The sequence below is a fragment of the Typopeltis vanoorti genome, chromosome 24 (genome assembly GCF_054136105.1).
Source record: "Typopeltis vanoorti isolate ZY-2024b chromosome 24, IOZ_Tvanoo_1.0, whole genome shotgun sequence".
Classification (NCBI taxonomy): Eukaryota; Metazoa; Arthropoda; class Arachnida; order Uropygi; family Thelyphonidae; genus Typopeltis; species Typopeltis vanoorti.
The window spans coordinates 25,128,738-25,150,226 of NC_143572.1; the positions used below are offsets into that span (position 1 = coordinate 25,128,738).

The 21,489-nt window shown below is 34.5% G+C and overlaps 1 protein-coding gene across 13 annotated transcripts in view; it reads left to right on the plus strand.

Moving 5' to 3' along the window:
• LOC150093031 (terminal uridylyltransferase 4-like) overlaps positions 1-21,489 on the plus strand; it is a 621,373-nt gene that overhangs the window by 208,972 nt on the left and 390,912 nt on the right. For all 13 annotated transcript variants that reach the window (XM_090413455.1, XM_090413456.1, XM_090413454.1 and 10 more), the window contains 2 exons: positions 6,681-6,812; positions 12,301-12,509. In XM_090413455.1, the coding sequence (XP_090269581.1) occupies positions 6,681-6,812; positions 12,301-12,509 (341 nt within the window). The remainder of the gene's footprint in view (positions 1-6,680; positions 6,813-12,300; positions 12,510-21,489) is intronic.

A 21,489-nucleotide genomic window follows, 5' to 3' on the forward strand; every position in this document is an offset into this window, starting at 1 on the left:
ATGAGAAGGAACTTGTTTACATTTAGTTTGAATAACTCTAGATTGTATTCCATGGAAAACACACATAGGACAAGGATGAGAAGAAATTTGTTCTCTGAGTTTGGAGTCAAACTGTTAAGGTATGTTGAGTAGTTACTGCACATGTTTCAATGGATTTAACAGCAGGTAGAGAAATTATTGCTGCTTCAGATGAACATGGCTGTGGTAGTGTTTATAGAAAAGTAACAGAAACCAAATACCTCTATGAAAGTGGGTGAGGTGAATTAGTGAGAGATGAGTCATTCATGGATCAGCGTATTTATTAAGTCAAGTATTTTTGGGAAGATGTTAGGGGCACTGTCCCAAATGTGAGAACAGTATTCAATGGTTGGATTGATTTGGGATTTGTATATAGTAAATAGCTGAATTATTTTTGAGTAAAAGAGAAATCCTAATTTTTTGATGCCAAAGATGCAATAGTTGTAATGTACTTATGACAAAAGAAGTTTGAAGAGTAATCCCAAGAAGAGAGATCTCATCTTTTATAGAGATCTGGGTGTGGTCAACCATAAGACTGTAAGAAAATGTTCTTTTTTTTTTATGGCAGATAAGGCAGAATTGTGTTTTTTCCAGTATTATTCCACATGAAAGAAACATATGTAATAGAATAATTTTTTATACTAGTTTTGTGACAATTCTTGTTTTTCACATCATCAGGAGAAATGTGTGAATAAACTAAAAAAAAAAAAAAACAGGTTATAACAGGTACTGTGCATACTGAAATATTTAAAAAAACAGGAATAACAATGGAAAGCACACATTTTCTGTGATGTTTGCTGGTTCATGGCCTGTTGCAAAGCACTAGTAATCATGTGTGTGTCATATTGAATTAGAGAAGACCAGACTTGATGTAGAATCATCCCTTGTTTTAAAGCACTGTTGAGAATGTTTGATCATTTCATCTGGTTCCTTAAATTCTTGAGAAAAAATAGCAATCTAATTGGAGCAGTTTGGTTTTGCTGCCATAATACTTGATGTTTGGTTTCAATTTTATATGCTGGAAGTCCTGATTTGTGTTTTCTAGGTCCTTGATGTGTTCGGAATGGCATGTTTCTCCTGACCTACCTCTCTGTCTTATGTAGTATGAATCACAGTTGATCTCGCAGACACCAGGTTTCTTGAAAGGTAGGTGGGGAGGTTTCAGGAGATTAGAAATCTTGTTGATTGGGGTAGAATGCCACCTTCAAATTTTGATGATGTAGTATTCTTGATATTTTGTATGTGACTGACTATATAAGGGTGAATTACTGTTCCTCTGAAGTCTTGTTTTTCATGTTCATCCTACTGTCTAGGAGTTGTTGGAAATGACAGAAGCAGAAGAAATAATTGAACTACTGAGCCAACACTTTGTAAGGTGTATTCATCCAGTTGGAGCTATTGAAGATATCACAGGGATTAATATGAGAATAGAGATAGATGGACTGGGTGTTAGGATATTGCAGAATCTTAATTCAAATATGGGTTTAGATGGAATATCAGACTGTGTATCACAAGAATATGCAACGAAATTGGCATTGTGTCAACCCTGCTGTTCAACTTGATTCTCAGCTCTGGCTAGGGTCCATGGGAATATGAATGGGGGGGGGGGGAATAGTTCATTTCACTAAGTTGCATCAGTAAGACTAAGGCAGCAAATTATAAACCAATCAGTATCTCTAGTACCTTAGCCAGAGAGTTGTGGCTAAGGAATTGAAGAACTTGATTAGAGACAGAAATTTAAGAATAGGTGAAATATATATATGAGACATTATTATTATGGTTGGCAAATAAATTCGTTTGGTTTATGCATTAGTGCAAGTTTATGCCGCTTCGCCTGTTGCTATTGTTGCTCTACTGTGCAACGCTATTGTGCAATTGAAAGGTGACATTTCACGTAACCTTTCAGTGAATTTTCGTTCAGCCTACTTCAGTTGTGTGTGTGTGTGTGTAACATATTTTTTAGAAATGGAAGGAAATAACGCACATTACCGGCATATTTTGCTTTTTTATTTCAAAAAAGGCAAACGAGCTGTGGAGGCCCATAAAAAAATATGCAGTGTATATGGGGATGGTTCCTTAACAGACCGCGCATGCCAAAAGTGTTTTGCCAAATTCTGTTCTCTGGAGATTTCGACGTCAGTGATGTGCCTTGCGCTGGTCGCCCGACCGAGGTTGAATCGAGTGTTGTGAAGGATATCGTCGACAAAAATCCATCTTAAACAGTGGAAGAGATTGCTGCAGTATTGAACATATCCCATACAAGCATTGAAAACTATTTGCACAAGCTGGGATATGTTTCAAAACTCAATGTTTGGGTGGTGCCGCATGAATTGACTGAGGCTAATATTACTGCTCGCATATCCATCTGTGATTCGCTGCGACATTGCCAAGAAAAGAACCCATTTTTGAAGCGGATGATTATGGGAGATGAAAAATGGGTCGTGTATGAAAACGTGGTACGTATAATTATATTTCATATCATTCATACAAATCGGCCCTTCAGAACACACGCAATTTACAGACAAAAATTACTAGTTGTGGTGGTGTTGGAAGTGGGCGGTAGATGGCGTTGATGGAGATGATTCGTAGTAGAGGTTAGGTGTAGAGAGAATTGTAGATGTCCTCCCACGATGAGTCTTCGGACTCCTTGGAGGTATCAGGAATAATAATAATAATAATAATAAGATCATGGGGGCACAGGAGCGAACCGCCGCAAACAACCTCGAAAGCAGGATTGCACCCAAAGAAGATCATATTCTCTGTGTGGTGGGATTATAAAGGTGTTGTCCACTACGAGGTGTTACCGTCAGGCAGAACGATTGATTCATCTGTCTATTGCTCACAGTTAACGCGATTGGGCTGTGCAATTAGCACAAAACGTCCTGAATTGGCAAATCAGAAAGGAGTTGTCTTTCACCACGACAACACCAGACCCCACACATCGTTAACAACCCGGAGTAAATTGTTACGTCTTGGCTGGGATGTTTTGCCGCATCCTCTGTATTCACCGGACCTGGCACTTTCCGATTACCACTTTTCCCGATTGTTGCAGAATTCTCTGAATGGGAAAATCTTCGCTGATGAGGAGGATGTCAAAAGACACTTGGATCGGTTTTTCGCCAGTAAACCTCAGGAGTTTTATGAACATGGCATAATGAAGTTGGTGGACAGATGGCAAGAGGTCATTGATAAAGAGGGTCAATATATAACTGACTAGTATGTATTATATATATTAAATAAAATGTGTTTCATTCCACTCTGAAAAACTGAACGAACTTATTTGCCAACCCAATATTATCCCAAGAACTCTCATTGAATCAAAGAAGACCCATCATGGGAGGTCCCTTTATCATATGCACAGCTCATCGTACTATGCCTTAAATATATTCAAATTTTCTGCAGACTCTCAGGCAGTGCATTCCAATTATTCACAAGTCTCCATGCAAAAAAAAGCTCCTTCTCACTTCCTCCTTATATAGCTTCTAGGGATGACCTCTCTCTCTTCCCCCCCATCCCCATCTCTTATCATTTTATGAAAAACCTCTTCAATATTAATCCTATAACAACATCCTACCAATTAGTACATCTCTATTATATAATCCCTTTTCCTCCTATCCACCAAACTATGTAGTTTGCATCTCCTCAACCTTTCTTCATACTCAACATTCCAGACACTAGAAATTACCTTAATCAATTGCCTCTGGACCCTTTCCAATATCTCTTCATCCTTTTGATAAGCAGGTGACCATCTTTGTGCACAGTAGTCCATAGGTGGCTTAATCAAGGCCTTATATAATGGAATCAGAATCTTCTTGCTTGTATGTCAGTGTCCTCTGCATCATTGTGTTGTCCTCACAATTTGTGTCCATGTGTCCTCTAAATTTTAGATCCCTATCCATCATCACCTTAAGATCCTCCAACAATATATCTCCACCTAGAGTAAATTCTACATTCCATCTTTGTTTTCCAAATTTTAAAACTACATCAGCTCTACTTATAGTTCTTCTCAACTTTGTGTCATCTACAAATAGCTGAATATCCCCATTCAGATTCTCCCCAATATTATTAAATTCTTCCTAAAGTAATTTTCCTCTTCTTCTTCTGGAAGAGGAAGATCACTTTACAGGGTTGCACAGTTTTATGAAGAGCAGGTGTTGCCTTGGTAATATACACTTTCTATTATAAAATGATAGTTGAGTTGGATGAAGGAAATAGCTACTTGATGATACTGTTGGACTGTGCACAGTCATTTGACAGGATGCTGCTCTGAATCTCTGTTTCATAATTGTAGCAAATGGAATAATTACAAAGCTAGTTATAGATAATGGGACACAACTAATGGATACTTCAAGCAGTAGTATGTAGAGAAATATAATCCAGGAGAAAGTGTGGTAGTAGCACTGTTCTGCAGTGCTCTGTAAACAGCTACTTCTGTTTAATTTTCATGTTAATGATACAGGAAAAGATTTCATGGGAAATATTTGGTTATTTGCTAATGATGCAAAAATAGATAGGATAATAGTTAATGAAGATTATAGAGATTCTTCAGAGTGATATTAATAGACTAACATCATGTGCAGGGATTATGATTGTCACTTTAATGCAGCAAAGTGTGGGATTCACTTTATAAGAGTGAATTTATATGTTTCTAATATATAATCTCTTTCTTATCATTCAATTTTTGTAACCCACAAATTTTCAATCTTTCAAAATAGGGAGAATCCCATCAACTTTGGAAAGAAAGATGAATAGACTGTGTACTACATTGATTGAACTTTGGTTAGACGCATTTCTTTATGATAAGGAAATGGAGAGGATCCAGAGGTCAGTTCATCAAGTGGTGACAAGTTGATGGGATTCTCCCTATTTTGAGAGATTGAAAATTTGTGGGTTACAAAAATTGAATGATAAGAAAGAGATTATATATTAGAAACATAAATTACTAAATAGGTTTTATAAAAATGATGAAGTAGCTTTTATTGGATTGGTACAGAAAAATTTTCAATACACTACAGGAAAGAACAAGTGGTTACTTGTAGAAAATGTGTAAGAGCATGGAGTAAAGAGTATGAAGGCTGAATATTTTGCTTATGGGTGGCAAATGAGTGGAATGGATTGCCATTGGTCACGAATGAGTACTTTCTCAGTGAATGATATCAAGGAGTAATATGAGTTTATTTTCTTCTGTGATTCATCTTTGGACTACATGGAGATGTCTGTGTAATAATTATAATATATGTGCAGGGATTGAAAAATGAGCTTATCTTTTAATCCATGATAAGCAAGAATTTTTGTTGACAAGTACAAAAAAAATCAGAAGAGATGTTTTCAATAATTTAATCATCAGTTTTATTTATGTAGTGCTGATTCTGTTTTATATCACATTTGTTGCATCTATTTGAGATTGCTGGTCATTACAAATGCTTGTTTTGTTGATTATCACTGATTTTGTCATAATGAAATATGACCAGTGAGAGGATACGATATGCTTTTATAATTTTATCTTTAGTAACCACTCAAGTTGTACTACAAGGTAATTGTGGCATGCAAACTAAAATACACAGGTGACAGCAGTAATTAGCTAATTTCTTATCCAGTGATGGAACATACAGAATTTGACAAGTGGATATTAAAACTTGAAAAGTTGAGAAGGAAATATTTGTTTTCCCAAAATATTTCTTTCCATTGATTCTAAATGTCTTTCGGTTGTTTTTGAATTAGCACCATGTCATCACATGACTGTTCTTCCGGTAATGTCTCGGAGCCAATCACAGTTCAGAAATACACTAATGTAGTTATGTACACCTAAAGGTGTTTTTTTTTTTAATTGAAAGTGTTCATGATAGATAGTGAATGGTTTCGATGTGTAATGGCAGAAAAGAAATTGTTTGATTTTTTTCCATAATAAAAGTGATTCAAGACATAATTTTTAGAACCAAAAACATACTGAAAAATAGTATCATTAAAATAATATGCTGGCTTGGTTGGCCAAGTGTTAGCGTATCCGCTCTCCAGCCAAAAGGCTCCAGCTTCAAATCCTGCTGTGGGCATGGATGTTTGTGATTGTCTGTGAAAGTGGTGGGCAGCATTGGTGACGATGATAGTTGCGGTTTGTAGTTGTTGGATTGAGTGGTGGAGATGGAGAGTTGTAGATTAGGTGCCCTCCCTTGATGAGTCTTTGGACTCCTTAGAGGTGTCATGTAATAATAATAATAATAATAATAATAAATGGTCTTGTATCACTTATAAAATGCATAAATTTTTTCTTCACAGACTGATAAGCACTCCAATATATAAGTTGCTAAAATATTTGCTTGAACACTGGTAGTTAGTCACACAAGATAAAAATTAGCCGTAGCATTAACAAAAGCTCATAAATTGACCAGATCTGGGATTAAACACATGACCATGATATGATAGATAATCATACAGGCTGACATCTGAGTGATGAGTGAGATATTTGCTGACCGGGGAGCCAGCACAAAAATTTTTCAAGCCCCTGTATTTATGTCATTCATCCTTTTGTTTAAAAGACTAATGAAGTTTTCTAATATGTTTTTGTTAGGTAATTACTTTTCATAATTTTCATATCTTTTTCTGTTGTTCTTATATTTGTGAGAATTTTTTTATGTAATAATAAAATTTTGTTCATTACTGTTCAGGATGTAAAGCACACATTTATGGTTCTATGGAAAGTGGTGTGGCACTTAAAGGATCAGATATTAATATTACTGTAATAGGTAAATTGATGAATTCAGATATGCTGCCTACTGTTTATGAGATTTTTAAAGAAGGTAATAACAGTTTTTATTATTTTATATTATTATGCAAGAAATTATATTCCTATTTTTCTTCCATATTAGTTTTTACAAACTATTCTTAGAACTCATTTTTTCATTTATTATTTTTATGCAATTTTTTGTTTATTTGAGAATGGGATCAAATTAAAAGAAAGTATCAGTTATTATTAAATTAACAAAAAGTAAGGCAATGAAATTGTGATGCTTATTAATTTTTTGAGTATGCATATATCCATGTTATCTCAGGGCAAGGAGTTTGAATAGGAATGGCTGCATGATTTAAACATGTTTAAACATGTCTTGAACTTTTCTTACACAAAAGAATATAACACAAACTGCGTTAGAGTTCACCTGTGCTCAGATCTTTCTTTATTATTATTATTGCTGCTTGTTTGTGCTGATGGAACAGGCAGAGACGAAATATTATATCCAGAAAATATAACTTTCTCAAAAATAAAAAAAAATAAAAAAAGAGAGAGATTTTACACAAAAAGAGAGAGCTTTAATAAAAATATATTTTTATCAAGAATAGTTTCTTCGTGTCAAGAAAATATTTCTGCTGTTATTGCATGTAAAACTGGACCTGCATGGTGGATGACCGAAAGAAGTTTCAAGTTTTTTTTTTGATCTTCATTCCATATAGATATATTATCTATAGGAGAATTAAGTATTTTTAATTGACTACCAGTAGGATATGATGTGAGGGGCCTGTAAGTTGAATAGTCTTGGAGCAGTAGAGACATTTTTTTCTTATGTTCTCTTCTATCTTGAATAACTACAGCCTTCCCTTTGTCAGCTTTCGTAATAATTAAATCATTATTATTTTTCAGTGATTTCAGTGCTTTTAATTCTGAGTAAGATAGATTAGGATGAGGAGGCTTGGCATTAAAAAGAATTTTTGCACATTCAAAACATAGCCTGTTAGCTAGATAATGTTATTTCATTATGTCATTTCATTATGTGATTAAATTTAATTTTATTTAAATCATTTAATTTTATTTCAAATCATTTAATTTTAAATTTCGCTTAATTGTAATCTTATTTTATTGTAATAACCACCTACTAGGTGGCATCCATCATGTGGCTCAGCTCTGTAAATAGGATTAACATTCTTCATTGTAGCATCACATTATGATTATGCTGATGCACTGATGATGATGACCAGTTAGTGTCTGATTGAAATATTTGCAGTAATAAAATTACTACATTTATACGAATCTATGTGTATCTTCTTCTTTGAGTGCCATCTCTTATCGGAGGTCAGCAACCACCTTGGGAAATCTTGAGCAATTCTCAGCCACTCTGAGCAGTCTCTCAGAGTTCATGCCAGTCTGATGTCTGGCAGCCAAGATTTTCTTTGTCTTCCTTGTCCTCTTCTTCCATTTATCTTCTCTTTTATGATCATTGCTGAAGTTGGTGACCAAGATATGCAGTTTTCCTTCTTTTTATGGTATCTAAAAGTTCACGTGATTTCCTCATTTGTTCCAGTACTTCCTGATTGGACGTTTTTGCTGTCCAATTTGCTGTCGTTTTTGCTGTGTGTATAATAAATATAAATAAAATAGAGGTATTATTTATCAGAATCTCACCTGTTTTAGTTTTCTTCATTTCCGTCACAGATTATGTTGACACATGATACTTCTACAATTCTTCTGTGAGTTCTACTTCTCTTTTGCTCATATTTCTTTTATTCGATGGTGCCTAATTTTCATTTTTCTGGGGATGAGTTTGTTCCATTAGCTGAGTTTTCATTATTAACCCTAGTTCATTAATCAATGCAGTGTTGTTTAACTAGGTGGTATGGCATTTCAATAATGTTGTACTGTCATTTATGTTGGTGGTTTAAGGCACTACAGAAAATTATTTGGTTGAATCCCAGTTATTAGTCTATCCTCATTTGTTCATTATTCAGGTGGATAATAACTAATAATGTGGTGCACCATGAAAAGGTGAGGATTGGAGATTGTTTCAAAGTCCAGATCTGCTTTCTGAATTACTTGCAGGTTTTCTTTAGGTTATCTAAGCTTTGACCCTTTAAGCAAACCCTGACAATAATGATATCAGGAATTGTCATAGATACCTCACTAATATGCAAAAACAATACTAAATTAACACATTTTTTAAAATATGATCTACTTTTTCATTTGTTTGTTAAGGTTTGCTTAAGAGTCAAAATTTTGTTAACATTGACCATTAAATTACATCTATCATCTTCTTGTAGTAATCCATCTATTTTTAATATCGTAAGTTACATTGATGGAAAGAAAGTGAAAACAGTGTATTAGAAAATAATGCAGACTTCTTTAAGTTTTTTGGAATTTGTAAAATACAGAAAACATGTTAATTTAAATGTGTCAGTATAAATTCTTTGGTATTAAAAATAGTTTCGAAATATCATTGATTAAATTTTTGTGTAATTATTTTGACTATTAACATTTTTATTTTGATGTTTTATTATTATGTCTTTATTCATTTTTATTTTGTACTGTAATAAATATTTTGACTGCTAACTTTCATCAAATTCCTAATATTTGCCCTCCAGAAATATGCAGGATACCAGAATACTACGATACCTACCGGCCACTGAATTAGGAACCTTTATGCAGATGTGTACGTAATTGTCACTTATGCAGCTTATACATGCATATTATGTATGCAAAATACTTCTAGGCAACTATTTCAGAATGCTGCTGGTCACGTCAGAAGTGTTGATATAGTGGGAAAAACGAAGGATCTTATTAACAAGCGATAAAGGGTTTATTGTGGATGCCGATCTGGCTGGAGCCATGATTTTGAAAACAGCAAACCTGACTAGTTTCTCCAAAGTTAAGATATCCTGGATGTTTAATCAGCGGAAAAATCACCCACATTGCTTGTCTAAGAGGCGTAACTGTGGTTACGCGTAACTGAGTAGGCTTGTACATACAAACAGGACTTCCTTTGTGCAGCAGTTGACCAAGAAGTATTTAATGAAGGCTGTTCCTGACCCAGATTACATCCAACTATGCAGGGAATTCAAGAGGATCAATATTTGCAGTCGCTAAAGGAGGTATGGTATTAAATAAAAGTTTCTAATTCAGTGACTGGTATGTGTAATACTGTAAAACTTCCTATTTTGACTCTTAATTTCATCATCAAATCTCTGATATGTGCTCTCAAGATTATATACATGATAGTACTATGATACTGCTACTTATAATATAGATACCATATATATTATGATAGTACTGCTGCTTGAAAAGTGACATTATTAACTTATCTACCATAATTTAAATAATTTTATTCTTCTTATGTTTGAGTATTAAACAAAATCGCAAGAACAAATTAAATAAGATATTTATTAAGTAAGAGATATTTCATTATCTCTTACTTTTGGATCTCTGATACTTTTGGATTTTGCTAAGGATTTTGACAGAATATAACATGGCAGACTGATGCATAAATTGGAGAAAATGGGTCTAGATTATAGAATATTAGCATGGATAAGAGGATGGCTGGCTGACTGACTGACGGATATCAAAAAGTGGTATACGGGGGATGTGATTTAAGATAACTAGTGGTGCACAACAAGGATCAGTGCATGGTCCACTGTTATTCAATCTGTACATTAACGATATTGGGAAGGATTTGACAAGCGGCATACAGCTATTTGCCGATGATGCCAAGATAGGTAGGATCAGGAATGCCACTGATACGCAATACTTGCTGAATGATTTGAATAGGCTGGAATTATGGGCAGCGGAAAATGGGTGTCAGTTCAATGGTGTAAAATGTTCTTTTGAACAAAAGAGAATGCCTAGTTTCTTGGATGCTGAGGAAACTATTGATATGATGTATTTCTTCTAGGGAAGATTGGTGGTAAATGTTAGTCCAAGCAGAGAGATTTGACGTTGCTTGGTAATTTGTGTGTTACTGAGGGTAAGGTAGGTGAGCTGTGAGAGAAAAGGCAAGACTGATAACTTAGGTTGTTTTAAAAATCCTGTGAACAACATGATTGAAGAAATCATTGCAATTGGTGAAGATCTTGGTTTTGATGGTGTTGATGCAGAAGATGTTAAAGAATTATTGGATTCAAATTCAAAAGATTTCAGCGACAACAATCTTGAAATTGAACAACATATATATGAAGACAACGAACAAATGGAATGTGAAGATGAAGTTCCAAAGGAGATAACAGTCAAAAACTGGATGGAATATTTCGCAGTTTAGAATCGCTTAAGCAGCAAGTAATAGATATGGATCCAGATTTTAATCGAAGAATGTTTATTTGCTGGTTTAGAACACTCGAGCAATAAAACTTTAAGGTCCAAATTTTTTTCCCATCAAATAGTGTTTAACTTCTGGAACAAAACATTGATGAAACCATTCATTAAAAATATATTTTGTAACCCAACCTTTTTTTGTTTGCTTTACAGTGCACTGGTTAAAATCCACACCTTTCATTGCCCACGGTCTTAGGGATCGATTAATGAGTAATGTTTTTAATGTACGATCTCCTGAAGCATTGCTGCAAAATAATAGTCACATGACTCTATTATTTTACTTTCTGTTTGATGACATTTCTGTCTAAAGGTATTTCTTTTTGTGAGCAATCTTCTATCCACATCACTAAGGATTTTTCCATCTTCACTTTTATAATGTCTTTCGTATACGATGACAACTTAATACCTAATTTTGTTCCATAAAGAATAGATTTTCTAATGGCCTCTTCATTTTTCTTAATCGTCGTCATAGTAACTTCATTCAACTGAAAATATTTCCCTAAGGATGTTGAACCTTCTCCAGCTGCTAATTTATTTAAAATTTGGATCTTAGTTTCTAAAGAAATAGCTTATCTTTTCTTCTTCTGCCTAACTGAATTATCTGACATCATGATTAATGGGGTAATGTTACGAAAATATCTGAAAATAGTCAGTAATTAATTTTAGTAATTTGATATTGCACATACAAAACTTCAAAATTTAATACATACCTGTGTAACTCTATTTCATAGCACCCTTCTGCTTCCAGGAACCAATGACAAGTGAATATAATGGATCATCTATCGGCTTAACTTCAGAGAATCGTAATTACAAAAATTGATTTTTTTGTTGTTGCCACAATTGTCTACATTCTGTAGTGTAGAATAATCCCAGATATTTAAAACATTGAGGGGGTTCCCCAAAATTCATGTTTAAGTATATATGTACTGTTCTAAAAAATGATAATTATAATGGAAATACACTTTTTAGCAGAATTGAATTCAAACTGAAATTTAAAAAAAATAAGTACCATTTGTAAAAATGTAAAAAAGTGTAAAAATAGAATTGCTTTTGTTTTCTAAATTGTGTCGTTTCAAAATCATCTAAAAAAAAGGCTGCGTAAAAAGAAAATTAGCTATATTATTATTACAATGTTCAAATTACAATGTTCTTTGACTTAATAAAATCTGTTGTTTGTATATTTCCATCATTTTTCTCTCTCTCTCATTTCTTCTTTTTAGCTAAAATGTATTATGAAGATGTCACAAGAAATTTTAATGAAAATCCTGCTAATATAAGCTTGATGTCCAGACATAATGGACACAGAATATTTGTTCAAATTACTCATAATAAATTAAAAGAGTTAAACTCTGCCAAATTACTTCAATTGTATGCCAAGTTGGATGAACGAGTGGAACTACTGGAACTTGCATTCAGATGCTGGGGAGTGGTAAGTACAAAATTGATTATGTCAACTTTTTTTTTCAACTAAATGAAAAACAATTAAGTACGCTATTTTTTTTTTCTAGTAACATCTTTTTTATCTTTGATAGAGTAATAAATTTTTACTTTGTAATTTTTTTTTATTCAGTGGTCTTAACAGGCACTTCAGCGCCCATCACCTTCCAACTTTGACCTCACAACTGCAACCGTAACTTGAGGATAAGGTGGTTAGCCCCCATACCTGCTGATGATTCTATATCTGTAGATGCGTGTGTTCACTGGGCCAGTTTGCCTGTTCTGGAGGATGAAAAACCTGAATTTCTGGGTGAAACCTCCCTACCTCCATATGAGACTGGATAACTCACCTTTCATCAAAAGAGACCAGATAAAAAAGTTCCTCTCGTCACTGACGGGAATCAAACCAGGTCTTTCTGACCAAAGGGCTTCGTCTATATCGACTGAGCTACGGAGGCTCTTTGCTTTGTAATTATTGAAGTGTATAATTTTGGAATTAAGAAGAAACTAAGCAGAAATTCAGAGAAAGAAATATAAAGAAAAACTTAATTTTGATTTGGCTCTTAGTCTTTTGCAGTAAGTTAGGTAGCCAGTTTGTTCAGCTTAAAGAGAAATTTTAGAACTCCATTTAAGCCACATTGTAGACATGATCTGTTTACCGAAGGAATTAATAGAATGTTTAAGATTAATTTAGGAGTTCAGTAAGTTGAATATCCCAGCTTAAAAAACAAAAAGAAATTAATAGCAGGTAATAAAAATGAAATGGGGAAAAAAAGCTACAGTTTTTTAAATCTTTATTGTAATCTCTAAATTTAGGATAAAGAATATGCAGGCAATATTCTTGTTTTTAGATGCAGCATAGCTGTGTGCACGTGTGTGTGCGCGCGCACGCGCATGTGCGTACATATATATATATAGATATGGTGATTGTGATGTTAATATGTACATAGAATTGAGATGATAAACTAAATAAACATACCAATCACAGAACAATTTTTCAAATTTATCATCATCAAATTCTTAATATGTACCCTGCTACCACATGATTATTACTCTTCCAGTAACAATTTTTATCCAAATCAATCTGTTATCTGCCAACACTCTAATATTGTCAAATCTTATATTTTGGTCTTCTAAAACTTCTAACCACATCAGTCTATCTAGATCTAGGCCTTCCTCCTGGTGTTTTTAATGTCATTCTGGAATCATCATCAATTTCCTGATATGTATGCCCAAGGGGTGATCAGGTTACTATAACAGCACTACATGATTAAGTTTACATTATTATTAATCGGCTATCCACAATTTTCCTCACAGTTAGTCTATTACTTGTGAGCACTCCAATATTGTCATATCTAATATTTCGTGCTGCTAAAGCACATAGGACTGAATGAATCCTCCTAGATATTGGTCTAACTCTATGTCTCTTTCCTGCCATCAAACACCTGTTTTGCTAACCCTTCCTCACCTATTCTATTTAAGCTGCCATACCACCTAAGATTAGCTCTGCTTACACATTCTTGAATGCTAATAGTGTCAAATTCCTTTCTAATATGTTCAGTTTTAATATGATTCTGCCATTGATGCCATCGGTTCACTCCCCTAATTTGTCTCAGAACCCTCATAGTCTTTGATTAAGTGCTTTATTTTTAACCCAACTCTCAGATCCATAACTTCAAACTGATTGGAACACTGTTTTACATACTACTAGTTTGGTGTTTTGGCTAATATCTCTTTTATTTCATATGAATTTATTTAGCTGATTAACGACCATACCAGCTTTGCATATTCTGTTGTCTATTTCCAGATTAAACCTGTCATCTGCACCAGAAACTGTGCATAAATAACTGAAATATTTACTTGTTTTTTAGGATCACCATTCAGGCTGAATGGTGATCCATTCATAGATCACCTGAAGTTTTCTATGTTTCTGCCTATTTTCATAGTTTTGGCCTTTTTTATTGCTGGTTTTCATGCCAAATTTATTACAGCTGTTATTCAATTTAGTTAGAGAATCCTGGACGCTTGCACTAGATGTGTTTAGGAGTACAACATCATCTGCATAAAGCAAAGAACTAAGTTTGAGATTTCCAATTCTAATATTGAGCTTAATGCCACTTTCTTTCATAATGCAATCCATAAAGATGATGAATAAGAGTGGAGATAATGTTCATCCTTATCTTATCCCTGATTTTACATCAAACCATCTTCCTGTATTTCCCTCAATGCTGACTACTGTCTTACAACTTAAATATGGACTATGTATTGCTCTTTATAATGTTCCATTCATCCATATAATTATAATGTTTTGAAAAGCTTTTCTTTGGGCACTTTGTCATATGCCATTTCCAGATCTACAAAACTAAAGTACAGATCCTTGTCATAATACATATCCTGCAACTCCCTTACTTGAACAAGATTTAAAGAATGCAATCATGCTGCCTTATATCAAGAATGTCACAGACAAAGTGGCTGCATTGTTCTGCATATAAAACATAAAAGTGACTCTTTTACCTTTACAAAAAATAAGATTCCTACATCCACCTAAACCTCCACATCACCCCCATGAAAAAACCAGGCATCTATGAGATACATTGATTTTTGTGGCATTTGTTATGTATGCCAGACAGAAAGGTCAGGAGAGATCCGCATGTCTGAACACGTAAAAGACATCAAAAAAAGAAGAGAGCAGAAATCAGGCCTGGCATTCTACACAACCACTACTGACCATCAAGTACTCTGGCAACAAACAAAAATGTGATATATCGATAGTAACTGTTTTACAAGAAAATTTGTTTTTTTGTAAAACACGTGCTATATTTCTTCATTTCTTCCTTAGAAGAACCTTCTGTGAGACCATAGGCACAAATAAGTTTTATTGTCCATTTCCCCATTTTGAAGTTTGCCCCGTAACTCTACTTGAAACTGCCTTCCAATCAAGAAGTTTATCTTCATGTTTGGTGTTGAATGCTATCACTACTCCTTATTCCAGGGGTAGCAATAGCATTCCAGCTTTGCTTATTCTCTTGTCTGTTTTCATAGCATCCTATATTTATTATTTATTAAGATCTCACCTGTTTCTGTCTTCTTTGTCTCAGCAATGCCAGTTATGTCCACATGGTACTTTTCCAATTCTTCTCCAAATTCGATTTCCTTTCCATTAATATTCCTTATATTGATGGTTCCTATCTTCAATTCTTCTGATGTTGGGTTTATTCTTCTTCTTCTAGATGTTGAGTTGGAGCTTGTTTTAGTAACTGACTTTTCACTGTTCACCCTGGTTCCCTGACAAAAACAGTGGAGTCTTGTTTAACCGGATGACGTCCCCAGCTGGTATGAAATCTCATCATGTTGTACCATCATATGCATTTGTAGCTTAAGCCAATGATACAATTTGGTCAGGCAAGTCCCAGATTGCCAGCCCACCCTTGTTTGTTCATTGCCCAGTAGATACCTACTAACAGGATGTACCATGTGATGGTGAGGATTGGACATTAGGTTGGATGACCCAGTCAGTTCTCCACATTCCTGAAAGGTGATGTGGAGGTCTCCTCCCAGTTATTTAGCTTTGACCCTTAAGTGACCCCCATTCCGGAATCAAATTCCTGTTTTGCTATCTTTTTTCTCCCTTCATATTTATGAATTTAGGGACACAAAACACACGTGTCGAAAAGATTATTTTACTGATTAATAATAAAATAATAATGACGTTTTGACCCCTGTATTGAGGTCATCATCAGAAGGATACATATGTATAAGAACCAAGCTACATGCTGTTGCACTCTATACAGATAAATTACATCTACGTTGTTAACTAATCTTTTTTCTTAGCCTGCCCTCTAGTGATTTAAAAAAAAAAACTACAATAAACTTTGCTAAAATCCTCACGTACTAGGATTCTTCTGGAATTATACAGTTCATATTGTTATATTACGATTATCTTCTGGATTTGTACAGTAAGGTTGCTATTGAATGTTCAGGAGGGAAAAAAAAAAAAAACCGCTTCACCAAGTCTTCTTGTATTGAGATTTTTCTTTGCGGTTGCTATGAAGGTTGCAGATGGGTCCTCCACATTCTTGGAATGGCTAGACCATCATTTTTATTCCGATTCGGATCATGTTTGAGCATTTCCCATGCTTCCTTGAATTTATGCTTGAACCAGGTTTTGGTGTGGTGTAGAGACTTGGTACCTTTCCAATAAATTCTGTGGTATGTTTGGAGTGCGTGGTCAGAAAGGCCGGTTTTTCCAAAATGGAGGTATTTTATGTGTCGTTTGTGTTCATCCTTCCTGATTGGGATGGTTCTCCCTGTTTCCCTTATGTATGGTATGTTACATGTGCATTGTATTTTGTAAACCCCTGGGTGGGCTAGGTGTGGCAGAGGATCCTTGGAAGAACTGAGCAGGTGTCTTAATTTTGTCAGGGGTTTAAAAGTGGTTTTGATGTTGTATTTGTGTAGTGTTCTGTCTATTTTTTCAGAAATGCCTCTAACATATGGTATAGCAATAGCATTCTTGAAATCTTTTTTGTTATTAGTGGTATCTTTGTGGAGGATCTTGTGAATGGTTTTTATACTGTATCCATTTTTTATAAAGGTATGTTTGATGGTCTCATATTCATGGTTAAGAACTTGTTCATTTGAACAAATAGTTTGAGCTCTGTGTTTAAGGTTGCTTATGACCCCTAGTTTTTGTATTGGGTGGTAAGAAGTTTTGTGTATGTACTGGCCTGTGTGTGTAGGTTTGCGGTAAACTGAGAAGGAGAGACAGCCAGACAGGAAGACATGTGACAAGTGTGTCTAGGAATGGAAGAGAGTTTTTTTTTTTTTTTTATTTCAATGGTGAATTGGATGCATTTGTGTTGTTTTTTCAGGTGGCTGAGGAATGTATTTAGTGCTTCGCGGCCATGGGGGCCAAATGGGAAAATCAGCAACGTATCTGAGCCGAATTTTGGGCTTTAGGCAAGCCGACTCTAGAGCTTGTTGCTCAAAGTCTTCCATATAAAAGTTCGTTATTGGGGAGGAAAGTGGTCAGCCCATGGCTGTACCCTCTTTTTGAAGGTAAAAATTGTTTTGCCACACGAAATATCCGGAGCGGAGTACATGGGCAAAGAGGGCTGTGATGTCGTGTGGAAATATGTTCTGTAAGAGCAAGATAGTATCATCGATTGGGACATCGGTGAAAAGGGAAGTTATGTCAAAGCTGACATAGCGGCCACACCAATTCCTTGAGTGTGGCCGCTAATTTTTTGGCTAAGTGGTAATTCGGGCTGTCGATTCCTTCCACAATTAGACGTAATGGTTTGTCTGTTTTGTGTACTTTTGGCAGGCCATAAATTCTGGGCGCGCGGGCATACTGCGGTATTAATTTTTTAATTGTTTCTTCCAGCCATGTGTTAACTGATTTAAGTAGTTCAGTAGTTTTCTTTTTGTTGCGTTGCATGGGGTTGTAATTTACCATTTGGTAGGTGTTGTGTCCGATACCAAATGGTTCATTTTTTCTATGTAGGTTGTCCGATTTAAAACAACAGTGGCATTCCCTTTATCTGCTTTTGTGATAATAATGTCTCGGTTATTTTTTAGGGATTTGAGGGCCAGTTTTTCAGCTTTGTTTAGGTTGCTGCTTAATTTTTTTGGTTGAATTTAATAAACAGGCAGTTACCATCCGTATTTTGTCAGCTAAATTGCCGGGGAGGGATCTTAAACCTCTCTCAATATGATAGATTATATCTAGTTTATTTACTGACCTTGGAGCAGTGGTGTAATTTAAACCTTTCTCTAGTAGCGAGAGTTCACCTTGGATAAGGTTGTAATCCGATTGGTTGATAACCAGACAGTTGTCCGATGGTGGTTGGTTGCTCCTAACTGCATTTGTGGATGATTGGCTGCTCCTTTCGTTACGGCATCATAATTATCTTGTGCTTTCCTGTAGTTTTAATGCTTGAAACTTTGTTCTTAATTGTTCTTTGTTTTTGAGTAATAGATGCTTGGCCGAGTCGTCTGTGATCTTGTCCAGAATATCCCAAATTTCTGGATTAACGTAACTGGATAGATAGCTCAAATTTTAGTTGTAACACTTTGGCTTGGCAAATGCTAAGTTCTTTCGTGCCTTGTGGATCTGTTCTCTTAACAATGCTTTTTCTCGCCTGGCATAGATACGGAGCACTTTAGCTGATGCAATTTCTTCTTTAGTTTAATGCAGTTGGGTATTAAGTTGCTGTCTCTACATCGTTTCAAAAAGGCTAGTCGATAAATTAACATGGAACTACGTATCTTTAGCTTACTGTAGAGGCAGCACTGCTTGTGGGTCACATCTCCATGGATTATGATGACTCTTTCTTTTAAGGTTACACGGTGATCAGCATTCATATTTATGAATTTAGGGACACAAAACACACGTGTTGAAAAGATTATTTTACTGATTAATAATAAAATAATAACTTGACATTTCGACCCCTGTATTTTTTCTCCCTGTTTAAGTTACTGCACCCTCTTTGATTAGCTCTGCTATATATTCCTGAATATTAACATCATCAGGTTCTTTCTTAGTATCTTCATTTTTAGTATGATTCTACACTTATATCATCCATTTACTCATCTAATTTTTTTCAGAACTCTCATATTTCTGTTCACTAGTTTGATTAACTGTTCTATTTCTAACCCAGCTCTCAGATGCATAAGTTAAAATTGGTTTGCAAAATGCCTTGCATGCAGCTGGTTTAGTGATTTGACTAATTTTTCTCTTATTGTGCATACATTTATTGAATTGACTCCCCACAATTCCAGCTTTGCTTATTCTCTTGTCTGTTTTCATTTATAATTTATCATTTTTGCTAATTATTATGCATAAATAACTGAAGTGTTTTATTTGTTCTATAAGGTATCCATTCAGAATGGCTAGCTGATTTCCATTGTTTCTGTTTTTTTCATGGTTTTTGTCTTTTTATTGCTGATTTTCATGCCAAATTTGTTATAACAGTTATTTAGTTTAGTTAAGTAATCCCAGAGACCGGTACTAGATTGTTTAACTGTATAATGTCCTCTGTATAAAGTAAAGAACTGAGCTTGACATCTTCAATTTTGATATCAAGTTTATGTCTCCTTCATTATGTGATCTATATAGATGATGAATAATAGTGGAGATAAAGTGTGCCAGTGTATTATACATTTTACCTCAAACCCTCATCTTGTATATGTGCAATTTATTCTGACTGTTGCTTATAACTTAATTATAGACTATTGGTAGTGTTTTGACACCATGTCATGTGCCTGTTCCTGATGTATAAACTGAAATGTATGTTATATTCTCTTGATGTCTCTACTGTTTGTCTTAACATTCAGGTCAGGGTGATTGTAGCTCACTCGCTGCAAACCCAACTACCTGTTGAAGCGAGCAAATTTACCAGCAATTTCTTTCTTGCAAGTTGTTTTTGACTTTTTGTAACAGTTTCGTCGATTGTAACTAATTTCGTATTGAGGAGACGGGAAAAGGTGATAAGGAATGTTCTTTTCAGAATATATTAAAAAACAAAAATTAAAGAGAATGATATATTTGATTATTAGTTACTATACTTGATTTACTGAAACATGTAAAGAATAGGGGCAGTCATCTTGATTGTAAGGGAAGTGGCACTCCTGTGGTCCCCTAGCTGGATCTATCCACTTCTTCTTCTACTTTGAGAAAGATCCACTCACTTTAATCTTTCCTATAAGGCTTATCAGCCAACTCTTCTTATTTTATGACCCTCATGCTATTAGAGTACCCGAGGGCCAATGGGTCTTTCCATTTCTGGCCTTATAACCTTATCCCCTCTATAAACCTTTACTATAATTCTACTCTATTCTTCTATAATCTACTCTTTCTCCTTCAATATACCTTATTCCTCCTATGGGTTTAAATTTGGAAGAAGGCTAGTTCAGTAGTCTTAAGGTAGCAGCCCTACCACTGAACTATCCATCGTCAGGCCAGTCACCTGATATGGAGAACATAATTCTACTTTTAAGCTGACAGAAGAAGGTAATCGGAATGAATCTATGGACTTTCTCCTACTGCGAACTTAAACAGTCTCCTGTTTGCTGATGACCAAATAATAATTAAAAATTCTGAAGATAACTTGCATAAAGCTATTTTAGATCTAAATGAGATAGCCAAAGATTATGGTATGATAATATCAACAGAAAAATCAAAAACTATGGCCTTTAAAGGACAAGATCCAGTAAGAACTAAAATAGTAATAGATAACAAGATCTTAGAACAGGTGAATTCATTTAACTATCTAGGATGTATGATCACATATGAAAATCAAAAAAATATAAACCTAAAAATTGCAAAATATTTCAAAATAACAGATGTAATTAACTCTAATTACATCTGTTATTTTTAAACCAAACCTAGTTCAAAAACAAACCAGACTAAAAGTATACAATACATTAGCCCTACCAGTCTTATTGTATGGAAGTGAAATCTGGACAATAAAACAAAAAGACAAACGAAGATTAATAACAGCAGAAATGAAGTTTATGAGAAAAACTGCAAAGTATACTGTATTTGATCACAAAAGAAACAAAGAAATTATTATTATTATTATTATTATTATTCAGGCCTCCAAGGAGTCAAAAGACTGCATTTCTTGTCAATTATGAAAGAATTAAACCAAGAATCAGTAATAGAAAAAATTAAAAAATATAAACATAAATGGATGGAACACTTTCAAAGAATGAAAATAGAAAGATTACCAAAACAAGCCTTAAAGTACGAGCCATTAGGAAAAAGAAAACCAGAACGTCCTCTTAAAAGATTCAACAATGACTTCTAAGGCCATGCTAGGCCTAAATCCTTGATATGCATGATGATGTAAAGAATAGCCAATATAAGAAAGAGAAAGAATAGGCGTGAATTAAAATACTTTCAGTACTGTAAAATGTAGTATGAATAATTTACATCTATGATATTATATGTGTGCTTGTGTTATAAG